This window comes from Portunus trituberculatus, chromosome 40 (assembly GCF_017591435.1).
Source record: "Portunus trituberculatus isolate SZX2019 chromosome 40, ASM1759143v1, whole genome shotgun sequence".
Taxonomy (NCBI): domain Eukaryota; kingdom Metazoa; phylum Arthropoda; class Malacostraca; order Decapoda; family Portunidae; genus Portunus; species Portunus trituberculatus.
This window is the reverse complement of record NC_059294.1, coordinates 28006631-28025311: the sequence shown is the minus strand read 5'-3', so window position 1 is coordinate 28025311 and position 18681 is coordinate 28006631. Positions and strand designations below refer to the sequence as shown.

Here is an 18681-nt window from a genome sequence, read left to right as displayed (position 1 = left end):
TTACATGACTGTTAAGGGAACAACCATGAATACAGTTGAAGTGCAGGCAGTGTTTGTCTTTTTTTTTACGCACGATGGGCGCTGTTCTGGGGCAACATAAGGAAGTAAAAAGAAAAAAAGAAAACACACTTAGATGTCATTAATAATAGGGAACCAGGAATCCATTGTACCACTAACCATAACTTGTCAAAATATGAAAGGTTGTACTCACTCTTCGATCTCGAGGGTGAGCGTGGAGCCCTGCTTGGTGAGGGCGTGGGCGTTGGACAGGGACAGCTGGGCGGTGGACGTGCCGTTAATGGCCTTCACCGCGCATCCCGCCCGCACCCCTGCGCCGCCAGCCTTGCCCGTGGACGTCACCTAAGGGAAGAGGAAGATGGTGAGTCAGATGCTACTTGTGGTGGGGGTAGACTCATTATTTGTTACTCAAGAAGGTGATGAGCTTGCAATGAATGTGCTTTTAGGGAAATATGAAGATAGAGAAGATTGAAATGTACGAGTAATGTAGAGATACACGTGAATAAAAGAAGGTTTGATTATTGCAGTTCATAGATATATAAAGATGAATGGATACGTAGATAACACACATACATACTCACATACATATACATATATATACATACATACACATATTACATACAAACGCACATCCATACTCATATATGCATACATACTTTCATACATAGTACATACATATAGAGAGATGTACATTTAAATATTTAGATAAGACATATAAATATAGATTGAATAAAAAAGGTACAGTGAAGTAAAAACAACAATTGGAGAGCAAACTGCAGTAAAGACAAACAAAAAGAGGGAGCGAAAGGAAGCGTTTAAAAGAATAAAATAAAATACAATAAGAAAATAAAAAAGAAAAAAAGAAAAGGAACAAAAACTAAGGAATAACTTTCAAATAATACATACAAACTATGTGTGTTCGAGAGAGAGAGAGAGAGAGAGAGAGAGAGAGAGAGAGAGAGAGAGAGAGAGAGAGAGAGAGAGAGAGAGAGAGAGAGAGTCATGAAATATTAGCACACCATTTTTACCACTTTCTCAAGCACAGAACGGAATATTGCATGGACACAGACTGGAGTTTAAGCGTTCCTGCAGTCATAATACATCAGCTCCACATTCTCTGCTGGTAATCCTTTGTGCGTCGTCTGTAGGTATTCCCAGTGGAGAGTTCGTAATAAAGCAGCCATTTCCTATGACCTCGGGGCGTGGAAAGAGGCCAGGCACAGTAACAAATCCAGAAAATCTACGCACTATTCTATGTTGTGTCCAGTCGGTACAAAATATTGTATTTCAACTATTTTTCCATAAGCAGCATAGGTAAAGGTCAGGGGACGTAAAATAAAGTAAAACCAGGTCTCGAAAATGTTATTGCGACTAGATGTGCGCATATATATACCTTTATTCATAACTCCACGTATTTTTGTGGGTAAAGCAGGATAGGTCACAGGTCAAAGGACGTGAAATGAAGTGGATAAAATGCCTCAGAATTCTATTATGATTAGAGATTATATTTACTTCCATTCATAACTCAGTATTGTTCCACGTATTTTCTGCCGGCATATGGCAAAGGTTGAGGGATGTACGAGGAGAGTGACGCATATTGCAATGATAGAAATGTTATTCAGAGCAGGGACAGAGAGCGAGTTATGAACACCAGAGGCAAGATCTGTAGTGTGTGTGGCGGGGGTGACCTGATACCTCCCTCCCTCCTTCCCTTGAGGACTGACAGACGCGGCTGTACATCACAGACACAGGAACACAACGAGGAGACAACACAAGCTGCCGCAGAAATATCAATAACTACAACACCACCAAACAACAACGCTAACGACAACATCTATAACAACAACAACAACAACAACAACAACAACAACCGTTCTTCCTCCTCCTCCTCCTCTTCCACATACTACTACCACTAGTAACAACACCACTGCTGCTACTGCTACTACTTTCACTATTACTAATAATAATACCAATAATAATATTACATCTAATGATAATATTAATAACAATGATTATAATAATGATAATAATAATGATAATAATAATAATAATTATTATTATAGTAATAATAATAGTAATAATAATCATAATAATAATAATAATAATAATAATAATAATAATAATAATAATAATAATAATAATAATAATAATAATAATAATAATAATAATAATAATAATAATAATAATAATAATAATAATAATAAAATAATAACAATGGTAATAACAATAATGATAATGATGATGATAATAATAATAATAATAATAATAATAATAATAATAATAATAATGATAATAATAAAAAAAATAATAATAATAATTACAATAATAATAATAATAGTGATAATAATAATAACAATAATAATAACAATAACAAAAATATTGATAACAATAACAATAACAATGATATTGATAACAATAATAATCATAATAATAATAATAATAATAATAATAATAATAATAATAATAATAATAATAATAATAATAATAATAATAATAATAATAATAATAATAATAATAATAATAATAATAATAATAATAATAATAATAATAATAATAATAATAACAATGGTAATAAGAATAATGATAATGGTAATAATAATAATAATAATAATAATAATAATAATAATAATAATAATAATAATAAAATAACAGTAATAGTAATAATAATAATAATAATAATAATAATAATAATAATAATAATAATAATAATAACAATAATAATGATAATAATAATAATAATAATAATAATAATAATAATAATAATAATAAAACTAACAATAATAATAACAATAATACAATAATTGCTAGTCATACTGCAGAGCTCATTGTCAGTAACAGCAACAGCAACATCACCAAAAAACAACAACAACAACAACAACAACAACAACAACAACAACAACAACAACAACCAGCCAAACGTACAAATAACAAACAGCAAACCCACTCAACAAAAATTCAACCCACCTAACAAAGGAGGAACCGAAGAAAGGCAGAATAAAAAACACGAACTTATGATCCAAAGTGTTTTCTCTCCTTTATGCAGCGACTAATGTGCCGTGCTGCCATGGGGGTCTCGCCGCTGCTAACCCGCCACGTAATTCATGCGCGCCTAACCTACATGAACTCTTGGGTTAGCTGCTAGCATATCTATTCCCTGCTTGGTCACTCGCCGTCACTGGAGCCAGGCTAACGTTCTGCTCCTTAGCGATGCAGCGCGATTCTAAATTGTAATGAAGCAGAGAACTGACTCCACACTACTCCATATGCATCTGAAAATGAATGTGTGTGTGTGTGTGTGTGTGTGTGTGTGTGTGTGTGTGTGTGTGTGTGTGTGTGTGTCGTATGGATGTATGCACGGATGATAAAAATTTCTATATGTATGTTTTGTAATGGATTCGTGTACGCTAATGGGGAAAAAAAGGAAATTTGAAGGTATGCATGTATTGTATATATGTATATGTGTGTATGTATGTCCGTAAGTCTTGCAGTAGACTCAGTTAGACTGATGAAAATATGTGTGTACGTAAATGCAAGTATGTATGCTGGATATATGTATGTAGTACGTATACGCACCTACAATCGATATTACAATTTAACAGTCCTTCATTCTCCACTGAGACCAAAATAACTGAAGCTTCACTGTATCGTATCAAAATGTATGAATCTATTAACAAAGGCACTAGATCTTCTCCAAACACACACACACACACACACACACACACACACACACACACACACACACACATGAGCTGAATTGGGACATGGTGACGGCGGCAGCGGTGGCAGCAGAGCGGGAATGTGTTATTAAGTATGGATTTGACTTTTCTATCTGGCGGCGCACGCTGCAATCTACCGCCTGGCCCCACAAAGCCTGGAGCGCTGCGGGTATTGTACAGCCTCGGTGTAATTATGCACCACCCAATGAGAGTCACTCTGCTTGCCCTGAGTTTATTACTTCTTTCTCAGCACGCGTCCAGTTAAAGTAAGAATGGTTCCAGTCAAATAGACACTGGACAAAAGTTTTTTTTTCTTGTTTTTAAGACTTCCATTATACATTAGAGACAGGAAACAATGTAGCAATATGTAAGAGGCAGAGAATCTATTACAACCAAAATAAGAGATTAGGCAAACATGAGGTTTTATATATAAATATGAATGTACTATAGGAACATAAAGTAATGTAACACGATACAGCTGTTATACAGAAGACAAAAATAAGAGATAGGGATATTAAAAAAAAAATTGAATATTCAGATTCTTTAAAAAAAAATGTTTGTTTGATAAAGTAAGCATAATTCATCATTAAAAGTAAAGAGAGATTGGACACAGACACACACACACACACACACACACACACACACACACACACAAACACACACTATTTCACACGAATCTCAATGTACGAAAGCAACACGAAAGAACATAACAATATACAATAGACATAAAAATGGTAAAAAAAAAAAAGAGAAAATAAACGAACTCGAAATTCTACATAAGTCCCAATGTGGCGTAGCAACATAAAAAAAAAAAACTCGACAACACGTGAAAAGACAAAAACAACAGGCAAACGAGATATAGAAAACTGAACATCCTAAATCTATCACCCTTGTTTTTTTTTTTTTCATAGTTCAAACACAGCAAGGACGGCTTAGAGGCAAAGGGGGATTAAGATATTGGACACAAGAGAAGGTTTTTACATGAATTTTAATGCAATATAGCAACGTACAACCACAAAACAAACCGAAGCAATTACTGAAAAGACAGAAAGAAAAGGAGGATAGATTACAGAGAATTCAACACTGAAAATGAACCACATATCACATTCAGGCAAAAGAAATACACAAAAAGGTTACAATACTAGAAAACACAAGAGTCACTAAGGTAATGAGTAAAAATGTGAAGAAAAATCAGTGGATATATTGTGCGCACAGGAAGAAAAATACATTTATAAATACATAACGTCACATTCACAACACACACACACACACACACACACACACACACACACACACACACACACACACACACGAGGAACAAATAGTTTAACGAGCGGAACATGCAATAACATGAAACACAAAAAATAAATATAAAAAAAGGAAACACGTTAGCTTCAGTTATCTACAAATTTTTTTTTTTTCTATTCGTGTGTGTGTGTGTGTGTGTGTGTGTGTGTGTGTGTGTGTGTGTGTGTGTGTGTGTGTGTGTATGTGCGACGGGAACACACATCTAACAAGACTGCCTACATACCATTAATATACTTACCACTTCTTATCCTATTTTGATACCCATTAACTCATTTCTACCTTCCTTTCTCAACAGCTATTTTTACTCCATCTATTACAATGCTTCTACGTAAATACGAACACTATTACACAATAACGTTATTTCCTTTCGCAGCAATTTACAGATGTCAGCAAACTAATCCCCAGCTTTCTCTATTTTTAAGTACATAACTAATTGAATTATGACGATCGTCCCTTAAGCCTAAGAGAAAAAAGGAAAGGCAGGGAATGTACAGCACGTGTCCTCTTATCCTTTCCCTCTTTCTCTCCCTCTCTTCCTTACCCTCTTCCCCTTCCTGCCTTGGCCACAACCTCAGGCGACCTTCCTTTCCATCTTTCTACCTCCATTCTCCGTTCTCCTTTACGTCCACTGATAATTCTCTAAAGGACAATTTCGCGAAGTAAATGCTCCCTTTTTTTCCCTCCTAACATTCAAGGGTGCGTACGTACAAAAGGATGGGAAGGGTAAAATCTTGGGTCCATGGGAAAAAAAGGAGAGGTGAAGGTGAAGGGCAAAAAAAGGGTTTACTCAGAGTGGTTTCCAGGGAGCAGTAAGCAACAAGGCGCGTTCTTTTGTATCAAGTTGGTGGACCTTCACTAATGAGAACACACCATCCCGCCCCGTCCCGTCCAGCCCCAGCCAAGTCCCGCCCGAGCCCCGTCAAGCCTCGCCAGACTCGCCTTCTCTCTCGTCCCTTCATTCCTGCCTCGTATTTCAAAGTTTTGTCTGACTCTGTTCCCATTTTCTTTTCTATTTGTCCTTTTTTTTTTTTTGCTTATTTGTCATGTTTTGGTTCTTGTTTTTATATTTGTTTTATATTTACTACTATTACTGCTGCTACTACTATTATTATTACTACTACTACTACTACTACTATTATTGCTGCTGCTGCCACTACCATCATCAACTAGATCCCAGCTTGTCTTTATTGTGTTGTCATTGTCCTAGTGGTCTCTTATTTCACTCTCCTTCTTTCTATCTTTACTCTTTTTTTTTCCTTGATATTACATCGCCTTTTTTAAACTATTTATTTACACCTTCTCCTCCTTTTCCTCTTTTTTTCTTTATTTTTCTTCTTCTTCTTCTTCTTCTTCTTCTTCTTCTTCTTCTTCTTCTTCTTCTTCTTCCTCCTGCCCCTCTTCCTCATCCAGCTCCACCTCCTCTTCCTCCTCCTCCTCCTCCTCCACCTTTTCCTTGTCCTCCTCCTCCTCCTCCTCCTCTTCCTCGTCCTCCTCTGTCTTCTCCTTCTCCTCTTCCTCTTGCTCCTCCACTCATTCTCATCATCATTATAACATCCCACAGCCTGTCCTCCTCCTCCTCCTCCTCCTATACCAACAAATACAAAAAAACAACAAAATAACCTTGTATAACTCTCCACTACTAACTACCAGTAAAAGAGACATGAATAGCAAAGCATAAGACTTATCCCCACCCACTCATCCCTCCAGCCATTGAACACTTACGTCACTCTCCTTCTTCCTGGTACCGCCGCAGAACTTCAGCATCCTCGAGGGGGACTTGGGCCGCAGCAGACGCATCAGAGCTCACCAAAACGATCACCCAACACACAGACACACACACACACACCCGTGGAAATAGGCAGGTGTGTTTGCTATGGGGACTGCCACGTTTAGATCTAATGGCTGCTTTTCTCTTATGTTCTTATGTTCTTATGACACGCAGCAATACTGGAACACGACCAATGTAAGGATGGTGGTGGTGGTGGTGGTGGTGGTGGTGTCGAGGTAGTGTAATATAAGTTCTTCCCTTTGTAATTTTCTCCCCTCCAGTATTTTTCCCGCCAAATTTCCTGTCCCTAATAATTCCCCTATTACACATTATGTTGGTTTAGGTTAAGGTAAGGTCCGTTTGCGTTACGCTCTCTTACTTTTCTTAAATAATTTGTTTGAGTTTTGTTAGGTTAGATTAGATAAAGTAAGATCAGTGCAGTTCATCATGAGAGGACGTGTTTAAAGTGAAATCTTAATAGAGAAATCATTTTTCGTTCTTTCTTCCGCCGTGGTGCAGTGGAACCATGCGTGTTTTGGAGTCCGAGGGGTCTCCAAGCGCATGGGTTCGAATCCTGTCCACGGTCCGAGTGGAGGTTGGGCTTCCTCACTCGGGGCAACGGTTTCCTAGCGGGTGGGCTGTGAGATAGAAGGTCCCCCGAAAAGTACCCCCTTTAGCTCATAAATTCCCGTGATAAGCCCACATGATATAAATAAAAGTAAAAAAAGAAAAAAAGAAAAAAAGTTTGGTCAAGTTAGGTTAGGTAAATGCAAATCACCACGAGTGTGTGTGGGATTTATTCTAGTTCACTTTTTTTTCAATATAGAGATCTTTACGAGTAGAAGTTATTGGTGAAAAAGTCATACTAAGACAATTACGCCTGAGTTGTGTTTATCTGCGGTGAGACTTGAATGGAGTAATCATCATAAGGTGTAATCTACTGGACTGGAATTCCCACAGAGCTATCATGACTCTCCCTCATCCACACACGTTGATAACCACCTCAGTCCGCGCTAAAAATACTAATCAGCGAGGGTTCTCAGTCTTCGGTACTTGCAGGAATGAATTGGAACGTCACCTGTCACGCGAGGCTCAGGAGAAAAACTGACGGTCTGCTGGCGTGTCTTATTATGAGTGACGGCCCTTGAGTTGATGCCGGTGCCTGACAAACGCGGCTGACAACGCTAATCGAGTGCTTGAGAGACGCATTGATCCTGTATCCTCTTGCAGTGTTTGCAGGGAATCAACGCCACGAAGTGAGTCTCTTTCTATTGAACATCTTGGCCAGTCGTAGTTTGTCAGGATTTTGAAGACAAGCCATTTATAATCAAGAAGCTTTGCAATGTGATTCTGGATTTGCTTTCAGACTCTTTCTGTTTAACCCTTTCAGTACCATGACGCGTTTCCATATTCATTCTGATTACTATTTGGTGATTTTATACGAGTACAGCTTCAGAAACTTATGTAGTGGATTAAAATAGTGAAGACTGTGGCCATTAATCTTTTCACCTCCATGGACCCTTCCTGATGTCAATAAAATCCCTTTACACGTCGACAAAAAACAATAACAGACACCAGACACACAACTAATAGCTATGGAAAACACTCACTATATATGCAAAGAGTGTTTGTAATGTTATGGCACCCCTTAATTAATACCCCATTAAATCTTGCCCTGACATTATATTTACATTAAAATTACATCACTTATTTTCCAGGATGTGTGTCTTATTGTGAATTAGTATTTGATAGAGGATAAATGCGCAGGATACGAGAGAGAGAGAGAGAGAGAGAGAGAGAGAGAGAGAGAGAGAGAGAGAGAGAGAGAGAGAGAGAGAGAGAGAGAGAGAGAGAGAGAGAGAGAGAGAGAGAGAGAGAGAGAGAGAGAGAGAGAGAGCACAGCCTGTTAAAGAAGCAAAACAACAGTAATGACAGACACTCTATGATGTGATGCTGTGTGTGTGTGTGTGTGTGTGTGTGTGTGTGTGTGTGTGTGTGTGTGTGTGTGTGTGTGTGTGTGTGTGTGTGTGTGTACGCAATAACAAAGTAGCACAACTGTTCGATATAGTACGAAATAAGAAGAGAATAAAAAAAAAAAGGAACCATTTGGCAAGCTGATATCTGAAATATTTATTCGGTTTGGCTCATTTTTAAAGCAATTTTTCGTGGAGGGTAATAATTATTGGGCCGGTATCAGTGGAGTTTTATGGCACTGGCGCAAGAACAGCATATAATCGTGTGCAGGCAGCGGCATTACAGCGATAACAGTCAATTCACAGTTTTGTTTTGTTTTTATTATTGAAACAGAGTCAATAGATAAGCCTTCGTTGTACGCTTACTTTATACATTCTGAAAATTATCTCCTCACTATTCTATTTCATTTATTTATCTATTTATTTATTTTCATTTATTTATTATTTTTTTTCCATGAGTAACATTTCCTTGAAGCGTCAATAAATCACCTCTAGTTTTGTCTATTAATCTGATTTGCTTATCTTTCTATTTTATTTATTTATTTATCTTTTTTTTTCAAGAGTACCATTTCCTTGAAGCGTCAATAAATCACCTCTAGTTTCGTCTATTAATCTGTTTTGCTTCTCTTTCTATTTGAGGGAACTAAAAAGTGAGGAAGGCTACAACAAACCTCATTATTAGCTTTCTTATCCTCCTCTAATTAACCTCTTCAGTACTGGGACGCATTTTACCATGAGTTTTGGGTGTGATTAGACGATTTTATTGACATCAAGAAGGGTTTATGGAGGTCAGATGATTAATGGCCAGAACGTCACTATTCTATTTCTTACATAAGTTTCTGGAGCAGTATAAAAATGGCCTAATAGGTAGAATGAATATGAAAATGCGTCATGGTACTGAAGGGGTCCATCTTTTACTTATTCTTCTACTAATCCTTGCTTTCCTCCTTCTACTTCTCATTTCTCTACTACTTTTCCTCCTTTACTCTCTTGGTAATTCATCTGCTATTCTGCTAAGTCTCTACCCTGCTTCCCCTTCTTCGTATCAGACAGAACACTACATCACAGATAGCCAGACACATTCCAACTACTTCAGTTCTGCTACTGTTAGTTCTCTTGTTCTTGTTATTGTTCATCTTCTCCTTCTCTTATACCTGCTTCTCCTCTTCCTTCTCTTTTGTGTTCTATTGTTTCTCCTCCTGCCATTCTCTTTCACATGTTTTCTCTTCTTCTCTTCCTCCTTGTGTTTACTTCCTGTTTCTTCTCCTCCTCTTATAACTCTACCCTCTTCTACTCCTCTTCCTCCTCTTGTTAATACTACTTTTCTAGATTAGATAGCGTAGTTTATCACCAAAAATTTCGTAAACACTGAAAGTTCTGCTGCTATTTGTTTTTCCTTTGTGTTCCTCTTTTACCTACTTCTCTTTAATGTTCCTCCTCCACATCCACTATTTTCTTCCTTCATCTTTCCTCACCGATATTCTTCCTTCTTCCTTTCGCTTCTTCCTCTTCCTCGTTTTTTATTTCTTATATTCCACTGTACTCTTCCTCCCATTCGTCTCTCTTTCACCCCTTTCTCTATGTCTTATTCTTCCATACAGCTCTTCTTTCTTTCTTTCCCTTTATCTTCTCCTCTTTTTCTCCTTCCTTCCCCCTCCCCTCCCTTGCCTTCCGTTTCTCCTTCCGGGCTATTTACACCATTAAAACACTCAACGCTCCATTCAATTCTTCGCGGGCCGGTCACAGTGAGTCACCTCCGTCCATTTGGCTCCCTCGCCCCTCAAAGACACGAGCGATTCACCGACCGATCACCAGCCATTCATTCCGCCCACTCCCCTCGCCTCCGGTTATACACGTGTAAACAAATAGACACACACACACACACACACACACACACACACACACACACACACACACACACACCCTGTAGCTCAGTGGTTAGAGCGCTGGCTTCACAAGCCAGAGGACCGGGATTCGATTCCCCGGCCGGGTGGAGATATTTGGGTGTGTCTCCTTTCACGTGTAGCGCCTGTTCACCTAGCAGTGAGTAGGTACGGGATGTAAATCGAGGAGTTGTGACCTTGTTGTCCCGGTGTGTGGTGTGTGCCTGGTCTCAGGCCTATCCGAAGATCGGAAATAATGAGCTCTGAGCTCGTCCGTAGGGTAACGTCTGGCTGTCTCGTCAGAGACTGCAGCAGATCAAACATTGAAACACACACACACACACACACACACACACACACACACCGCGTAGTGTAGTGATTAACACGCTCGACTCACAATCGAGAGGCCTGGGTTCGAGTCCCGGCGCGGCGAGGCAAATGGGCAAGCCTCTTAATGTGTGGTCCCTGTTCACCTAGCAGTAAATAGGTACGGGATGTAACTTGAGGGGTTGTGGCCTCGCTTTCCCGGTGTGTGGAGTGTGTTGTGGTCTCAGTCCTACCCGAAGATCGGTCTGTGAGCTCTGAGCTCGCTCCGTAATGGGGAAGACTGGCTGGTGTGACCAGCAGGCAGGTGAATCACACACACACACACACACACACACACACACACACACACACACACACACACACACACACACACACAGAGGAGGGTAAAAACAGTGATATATGATTTGATATGTAGTGTTAGTGGCCAGATAATAATTTAAATAATTGTCAGAAAACTTGTGTTATGATTTGTGCATCTCCATCCACGTCTCATCCAAGCGAGGAGGAAATGTGTCTTAAAGTGACTGTTACCTTTGGATGATTAAATGGATGGTTTACCAGCCACATGTTCAAGGAGAAAACATTAACTTCTTGGTTATCACAATTTTTTTTTTAATACTTGGCTTTCAACATACATATCATCAAGACTAGAAAATTATGTGCTATTATTTTTCTCTCTATGTAACTGTCGGACTTGGATAAATAAATAATGGTTTGTTTTCCTCAGACTAAAAGATAAGGCGTTAACTTCATGGCTATCAGAAAATTTGTTGTGTGTAAATTTGTGAGTCTTCATACGTATCATATCAAAACGAGGAGTTAATTTGTTATTCCTTTTAATCAATTTTCGGCTTTCGATTATTGACCCTTTCATAACTGGGACGCATTTCACAGTGAGTGTTGGTAAGATTTGACGATTTTATTAACATTAGCAAGGTTTATATAGGACACACGATTAATGGTTAAAATCTTCACTATTTCTATCCCCACAAAAGTTTCTGATGCTGAATAAAATCACCAAACAGAATAAAACATGTGAATGTATCATGGTACTGAAAGGGTTGAATAGATAGTTAACTGGTGGCAGATTCATAGGCACAATAAATATTCTACGCCAAACACGTCACTTGTACCACATTGAAAAGAACGCAAATTTATGAAAAAAAAATAATAAATAATGTAACAGTTCTGTTGAATCTTGAAATAAAGACACAACAAATTAGAAGAAACTATACACAACCGACCCTAAACAAAACATGCCCACCAATTTCCACGCACTGTATCATTAATTACCACCAGCTATAACAAAAACATGGAAAAACAAAATAAACAGGCAACGGATGCACCACTACACACACACACGAATACACACACACACACGCAGAACAAATCTCACACATTTTTCACAGCTTACCATTGGCCATCACACTCGTGCCTGCCTGCCTCCCTGTCTGCCTGGTTGCCTGCCTCGCTGCTACTCATAACCATCAACATTTTTCTCCCTCGCACAAATGTTACGGGAGGACGGACAGACACAGGCAGAAAAAAAAACTAAAGACATAATACTGAAAGCTTTTACACCCTGCCCATTACTTCAAATTACCTCAGACGCCTCCACCTCTTTCCTCCCTCCCTCTCTTCTCTCTTTATCAGAACATCGACGTTAGTGAGTCTCCTTATCGTGAGGGAGAGATGTACATTCCTCGTTTCTAATCTAGGATGAAGCTGCTTATCACTCTCACACGCAGGGTAGTTTTCTGTGTTTATATATATATATATATATATATATATATATATATATATATATATATATATATATATATATATATATATATATATATATATATATATATATATATATATATATATATATATATATATATATATATATATATATATATATATATATATATATATATATATATAGAGAGAGAGAGAGAGAGAGAGAGAGAGAGAGAGAGAGAGAGAGAGAGAGAGAGAGAGAGAGAGAGAGAGAGAGAGAGAGAGAGAGAGAGAGAGAGAGAGAGATTTATCGTACATATTACTCACATCACCGCTTATTTAACAATATTGTAACAGTTCAGTCATAATATTTGCACTCACTCAGAACACACACACACACACACACACACACACACACACACACACACACACACACACACACACACAGCAGGATGACGCTGCCAATCAATACGTAAAAGGCAATATTGATGTAACCAATAAATCTAATAATAATATTCGTTGTAACATTAATAAAGCTAAGATAGTTGTAAGAAAACGAATAATGAAAATGATAATAATAAGTAATAATAATAATAATAATAATAATAATAATAATAATAATAATAATAATAATAATAATAATAATAGTAATGGTAATAATAACAATGATAATAATTAATATCCATCAAATTTACAACAATGAAACAATTACTATTCGTATTGCAAATTAGTGTTATTGTTATTTTCTCCCACCATTGTCACTCCAAACTGTGTCAAAATAAAAAGAAATATACCTGTTCCCTCGTTTCGTTCCCAGTGAAAAATAAACACATGAATCACATTTACATAAATTACTCCTCAATATGTTTTAGTTGCCGAGGACTTGCAAATTATCACGTACTCTTGCTGCTAAAAGTTTGCGCTTCACACTACACTCATAAAAACCTTCACAGAAAATAAGTAATTCATATCTTTATTTCTATTCCATTATCACCACCATCCACCTCCACCCCCTACACCATCACCTCCATCTCCAGCACCAGAACTATCACACCACCACCACCTACACCACCACCACCTACACCACCACCACCACCACCACCAGGTCAAGCAATATTAACTCCTTCAATACTGTGACATATTTAACCTTGAGTTTTGTGTACGATAAGACCATTTTATTGACATTAGGAAGGGTCTATGGAGGTCAGAAGATTAAGGGCCACAGTCTTCACTATTCTAAGACCCCGCATACGTTTCTAAAGCTGTAAAAAAAAAAAAACACCAGATACTAAGCAGAATGAATATGGAAATGTGTCCTGGTACTCAAGGGGCTAAAACAATAAAAGTGGATTACAATCTCTACCACCTCGAGCCTTATCTTCACGGACTATATGGCCAAACACAACAACGCGGCCACAAATAGAATCACCTCTTTTATCCATAACTTCTATAATTAGCCATAACTTTTATCCACAACTTTTGCCTTATAACTTCCTACCACTTCCATTACGGTGTGTTGCCTTCCCCTCCTCCCTTTCCGACGCTCTCACGACTCATCTACACACAAGCTCACCTCATTCTCACGTCTTCTTTCCCCACACACACACACACAGACACATACAGACACACACAGATACACATAGACACACACACATTTCCAACATCCCCCTTATCACGACTCATCCACACACAAGCTCACCTCATCCTCATGTCTTCCTTTCCCACACACACACACACATACAGACGCACACAGACACACATAGACACACACATCTCTAACTTATCTCCTCCATCACCCTCGCCTTATCACGACTCATCCACACACAAGCTCATCTCTTCCTCACATCCTCCTTTCCCACCAAGAGACACACACAGACACACACACACTTCTCGAAACCCTCGCCTTATCTACCATCAAAGGATTCACGCACGTACGCCTCCCGTCCACCACCTGCCCACCACAACCTTCCGCATTCCACGCACTCCACGCATAGTCCGTTCCTCATATACATTTTTGCGGGACAGGAGTGTGGTCTGTCTTCATCCTTTGCCTCTTAGCGTCTGGACACGGTCTTGTATTTTTTTTTTTAAATATATATATACCATGTGGGGTTTTCAAGGGAATTTATAGGCTATCTCCTATCTCAAAGCCCGCCCGCTAGGAAACCGTTGCCCCAAGTGACAGGATTCGAACCCGTGCACTGGAGACCCCGCGGACCCCAAAGCGCGCATGGTTCCACTGTACCACGGCGGCCCCTAATCATTAGTACTTTTACACGTGTTCTTTTGTTTCGTTTGCCATTCATTCATGTGACGTTGATGTAAATTTCGTGAATGTGGTCTTTAAAAGTAGAGAGTTCAGTTATGTGTGTGTGTGTGTGTGTGTGTGTGTGTGTGTGTGTGTTAGTCCCCATGTTACCTGTTGGACGTGTTTCAGATTCTTTCCCTTCACTTCTACAAGGGGAGGCTTTTTGGTACTTTCTCTTTAGTGGTGCTCGCTTTACCTTTCCCTTTGACAGCACCCACGTTACCCAGGAAAAGCTAATAATACACCGCCCACATCGCCCTCCTGCTGGTGGTGGTGGTGGTGCTTCTGATATTGTGCATGCTGACTTTGTGAATAACTGAACACACACACACACACACACACACACACACACACACAGAATGCAATATTAATTCTAAGCTGCTGTTAGTCCATGCAGCATATTTCGTTTTACTTTTTACCTGGTAATGACGCCACGACACTTGTTACTTCACTGGACGATTTAACTCACTAAATATTGGAGCGCGGCCGATGAAAGATTTACACAACAAATTTAGTGCCTCTATTTCAGCTGTGTCTTGGAGTTCTACTGTAAACTTGCACAAGAACGTTTTATTAATCTGACGTAGCAACCACAGCACACAGAGTTAAATATAAATCCATCTAGTTTAAACACAAGGGTTTTATCTACATTTACTTCCACGTTCCTCCTACTTTACTTCCATGAATCCACCACGTTTCCGGAAAGCCAAGGCGTCTCGCTCCCCACAGGCTGATAAGAGACGAAGCAAAACACTATGATGAATACACAAGAATTGGTAATGTTTCGTCTAACCTGTCCCTGCCTCTGCTCCTACACTCCTGCCCTCTGTCTCCTTGCCCTGCTGTGTATGATTCGCCTCCCCCTGCCTTCGTGTACCCTGCTTTCTACTCTCTTTTTCACCATGTCTTACTCTCTATTCGATTCTTTATTCTGTCCCTTCTTGTCTTTTATTCTACCATCCATTCTTTCTCTTCAATATTCAGTGCCGTGTTTTTTCTTTACTTGTAACGTCCATTCTATCTCATATACAAGTATTATCTTTGTCATCTGCACTTTGGTTCTTATTCTCAACTTGCCTTATTTTCTAGGTACATCTTTTTATTTATCCCCTATACAATTCCACTGCCTGTTTACTATATTACTGTCCATTTAATTATTTAATACGTATACATCTTACTTCACATTAGAAGATAAGACAATAAGATATTTAAGGAAGCTGAAAGAGACCGCCAGGCATACATGTGGTACTCTGTATGTGAAGAAAACTACCAATATCCATTTATCATTCTCGTTCACAAATCTGCTTAATCTTCTTTTAAAGCTCCCTATTGACTCAACACTAACAACATGATTACTGAGACCCTTCCATTTACCAAATACTCTATTAGAAAAACTATGTGTGAAAAAAAATATATATACTTTCTAAATCCACCTATCATCCTCATTCATAAATCTGCCTAATCATTTTTTTAAAGCTCCCTATTGACTCAACACTAACAACATGATTACTGAGTCCCTTCCATTCATCAAACACTCTATTAGAAAATCAGTTCTTTCCCATTTCTTTCTTAAACCTAAATATTTCAAGCTTAAACCCATTATTTTGGTTCTATCCTAGCTACTGATCCTAAGAACTTTGCTCATGTCCCATTTGTTATAACTTTTATATTACTTAAATTCTCCTATCAAGTTCCCTCTTAACTTTCATCTTTCTAAGGAATGCAAATTTAGTATCTTAGTCTCGCTTTGTAGAGAATATCCCTCATCCCCTGTATCCTTATAGACATCCTCCTTAGCACTGATTCTAACAGACCTATATCCTTCCTATAATGTGGGGATCAGACCTGTACAGCATAATCTAGGTGCGGTCTGACCAACACCAAATATAAGTTTAATAGTACTTCGGGATTTTGCCTTTAACACTGCTGAAAATCAATCTTAGTACCCTATTTGCCTTATTTCTAACCTCTATGCATTGTTTTCTTAGACCGCGATCAGAGATAACTATAACTCCTAAGTCTACTTCTAAATCTATTTCCATATTCTGAACCTACCAGGGCCTCGTTGTTTATTGTGTAAGCATTGTGTGGATTTCCTCTTCTTCTCTCCGGTTCCCCTACCGTCCACATAACATCCTTCCTGCCATTCTACAATCTATTTAGTCAGTCAATATACTCTGCATTCTATATTCACTGTCTCTTGTCCTTTCCAGTGCCCTTACACCTCCCATCCTGCCTCTGCGATCCGCCTCCCACGCCCTGCCTCCCACACTTCGTCCCTGTCCCCTCGCCATCGCTACACACGCGTCCTATGTGGAAAAAGTGGCGATGATGAAGTGCTTCTACGAGGGTGAAAAAATGCGTGTATATGAAAACATTTCGCTGTAATGAATCACGGAGGCCTCGAGAGCATTTTTTTTTTAATTTCTCAGTTTTTTAATACGCATATGACATATTTTTTTTCCTGGCTTTTTTCAGATCTGTAATTAATGTTTTCTCTTATAGTTACCTGGGCACGATTTCTCTCTTCTTTTCACGAGTTTGTGTGTGTGTGTGTGTGTGTGTGTGTGTGTGTGTGTGTGTGTGTGTGTGTGTGTGTCCCTGTTTTATTCGTCATCCCCATCTCTCCACCTCTACCTTCTTTCCTTTTCCTTATTCTCCACTCCTCCCCTTCCTCCCTGTGCTCCTCCTTCACCACCTCTCCCCTGCCATTACCCTCTCCCTCCCTGTTCCCTTATCAGTCAAGGCCATATTGATCATATTATTGTTAGTATTGTTGTTATTTTCATATGTATTGTTATTGTTGATGCAGCTGTTGTTGTTATCATTATCACTATCATTACTATCATCACCTCAATTAATTATCACCATTAACCCCATCAGTACCATGACGCGTTTCCATATTCATTCTGCTTACTATTTGGTGTTTTTATACAGTTTCAGAAACTTATGTAGGGATTAAAGTAGTGACGACTGTGGCCATTAATCTTCTGACCTCCATAGACCCTTCCTAATGTCAACAAAATGATCTAATCGTGCACAAATCTCAAAGTAAAAGGACTAATTACTGTTATACTGTTCCTTATCAATCTTGCCATCTATACAATATCCACTCACCCAAAAAATACTAACCACACTCACACCTGATAAAATAACAAATTAAAGACCAACACTTCTTCATGTTTCAATTGGTTTGGCAGTCAATAATGCAGGGAATGAATGTGAAGAAAATAACAAAAACACAAACCGATATTCCTGTTTGTTTCGTCTAGGCAACAATGACTCCACTGTGAGCATTCTTCAGAGATTAACGTAACACAAAACTGAATTCAAAAGTGAGTCAGCCGCGGAATTCAAACGAAAGGATGACACATTATTCAACACTGACAGCTTACGTACATACTGACTACTGCATGGGTGAACTCCAAAGTCTGCATACATTTTAGAAGCATGAATCTCCTTCGTAAAGATGATTCGATTGTTGGAGAGGAAAGAGAAGGGAGGAGGAGGAGGAGGAGGAGGAGGAGGAGGAGGAGGAGGAGGAGGAGGAGGAGGAAAAAGAGGAGGAGGAGGAGGAGGAGGAGGAAAAAGAGGAGGAGGAGGAGGAGGAGGAGCAGTAGGAAGAGGAAGAGAAGGAGAAGGAGAAGCAAGAGGAGGA

The 18681-nt window shown here is 38.8% G+C and overlaps 1 protein-coding gene across 11 annotated transcripts in view; it reads right to left on the bottom strand.

Annotated features, from left to right (window-relative positions):
* LOC123516083 (titin-like) overlaps window positions 1-18681 on the bottom strand; it is a 562881-nt gene that overhangs the window by 376011 nt on the left and 168189 nt on the right. For 10 of the 11 annotated variants that reach the window (XM_045275142.1, XM_045275145.1, XM_045275141.1 and 7 more), the window contains one exon: window positions 212-360. In XM_045275142.1, the coding sequence (XP_045131077.1) occupies window positions 212-360 (149 nt within the window). Of the gene's footprint in view, window positions 1-211; window positions 361-6764; window positions 6990-18681 lie in introns of all 11 variants that reach the window. The other variant, XM_045275146.1, reaches the window with a different exon arrangement.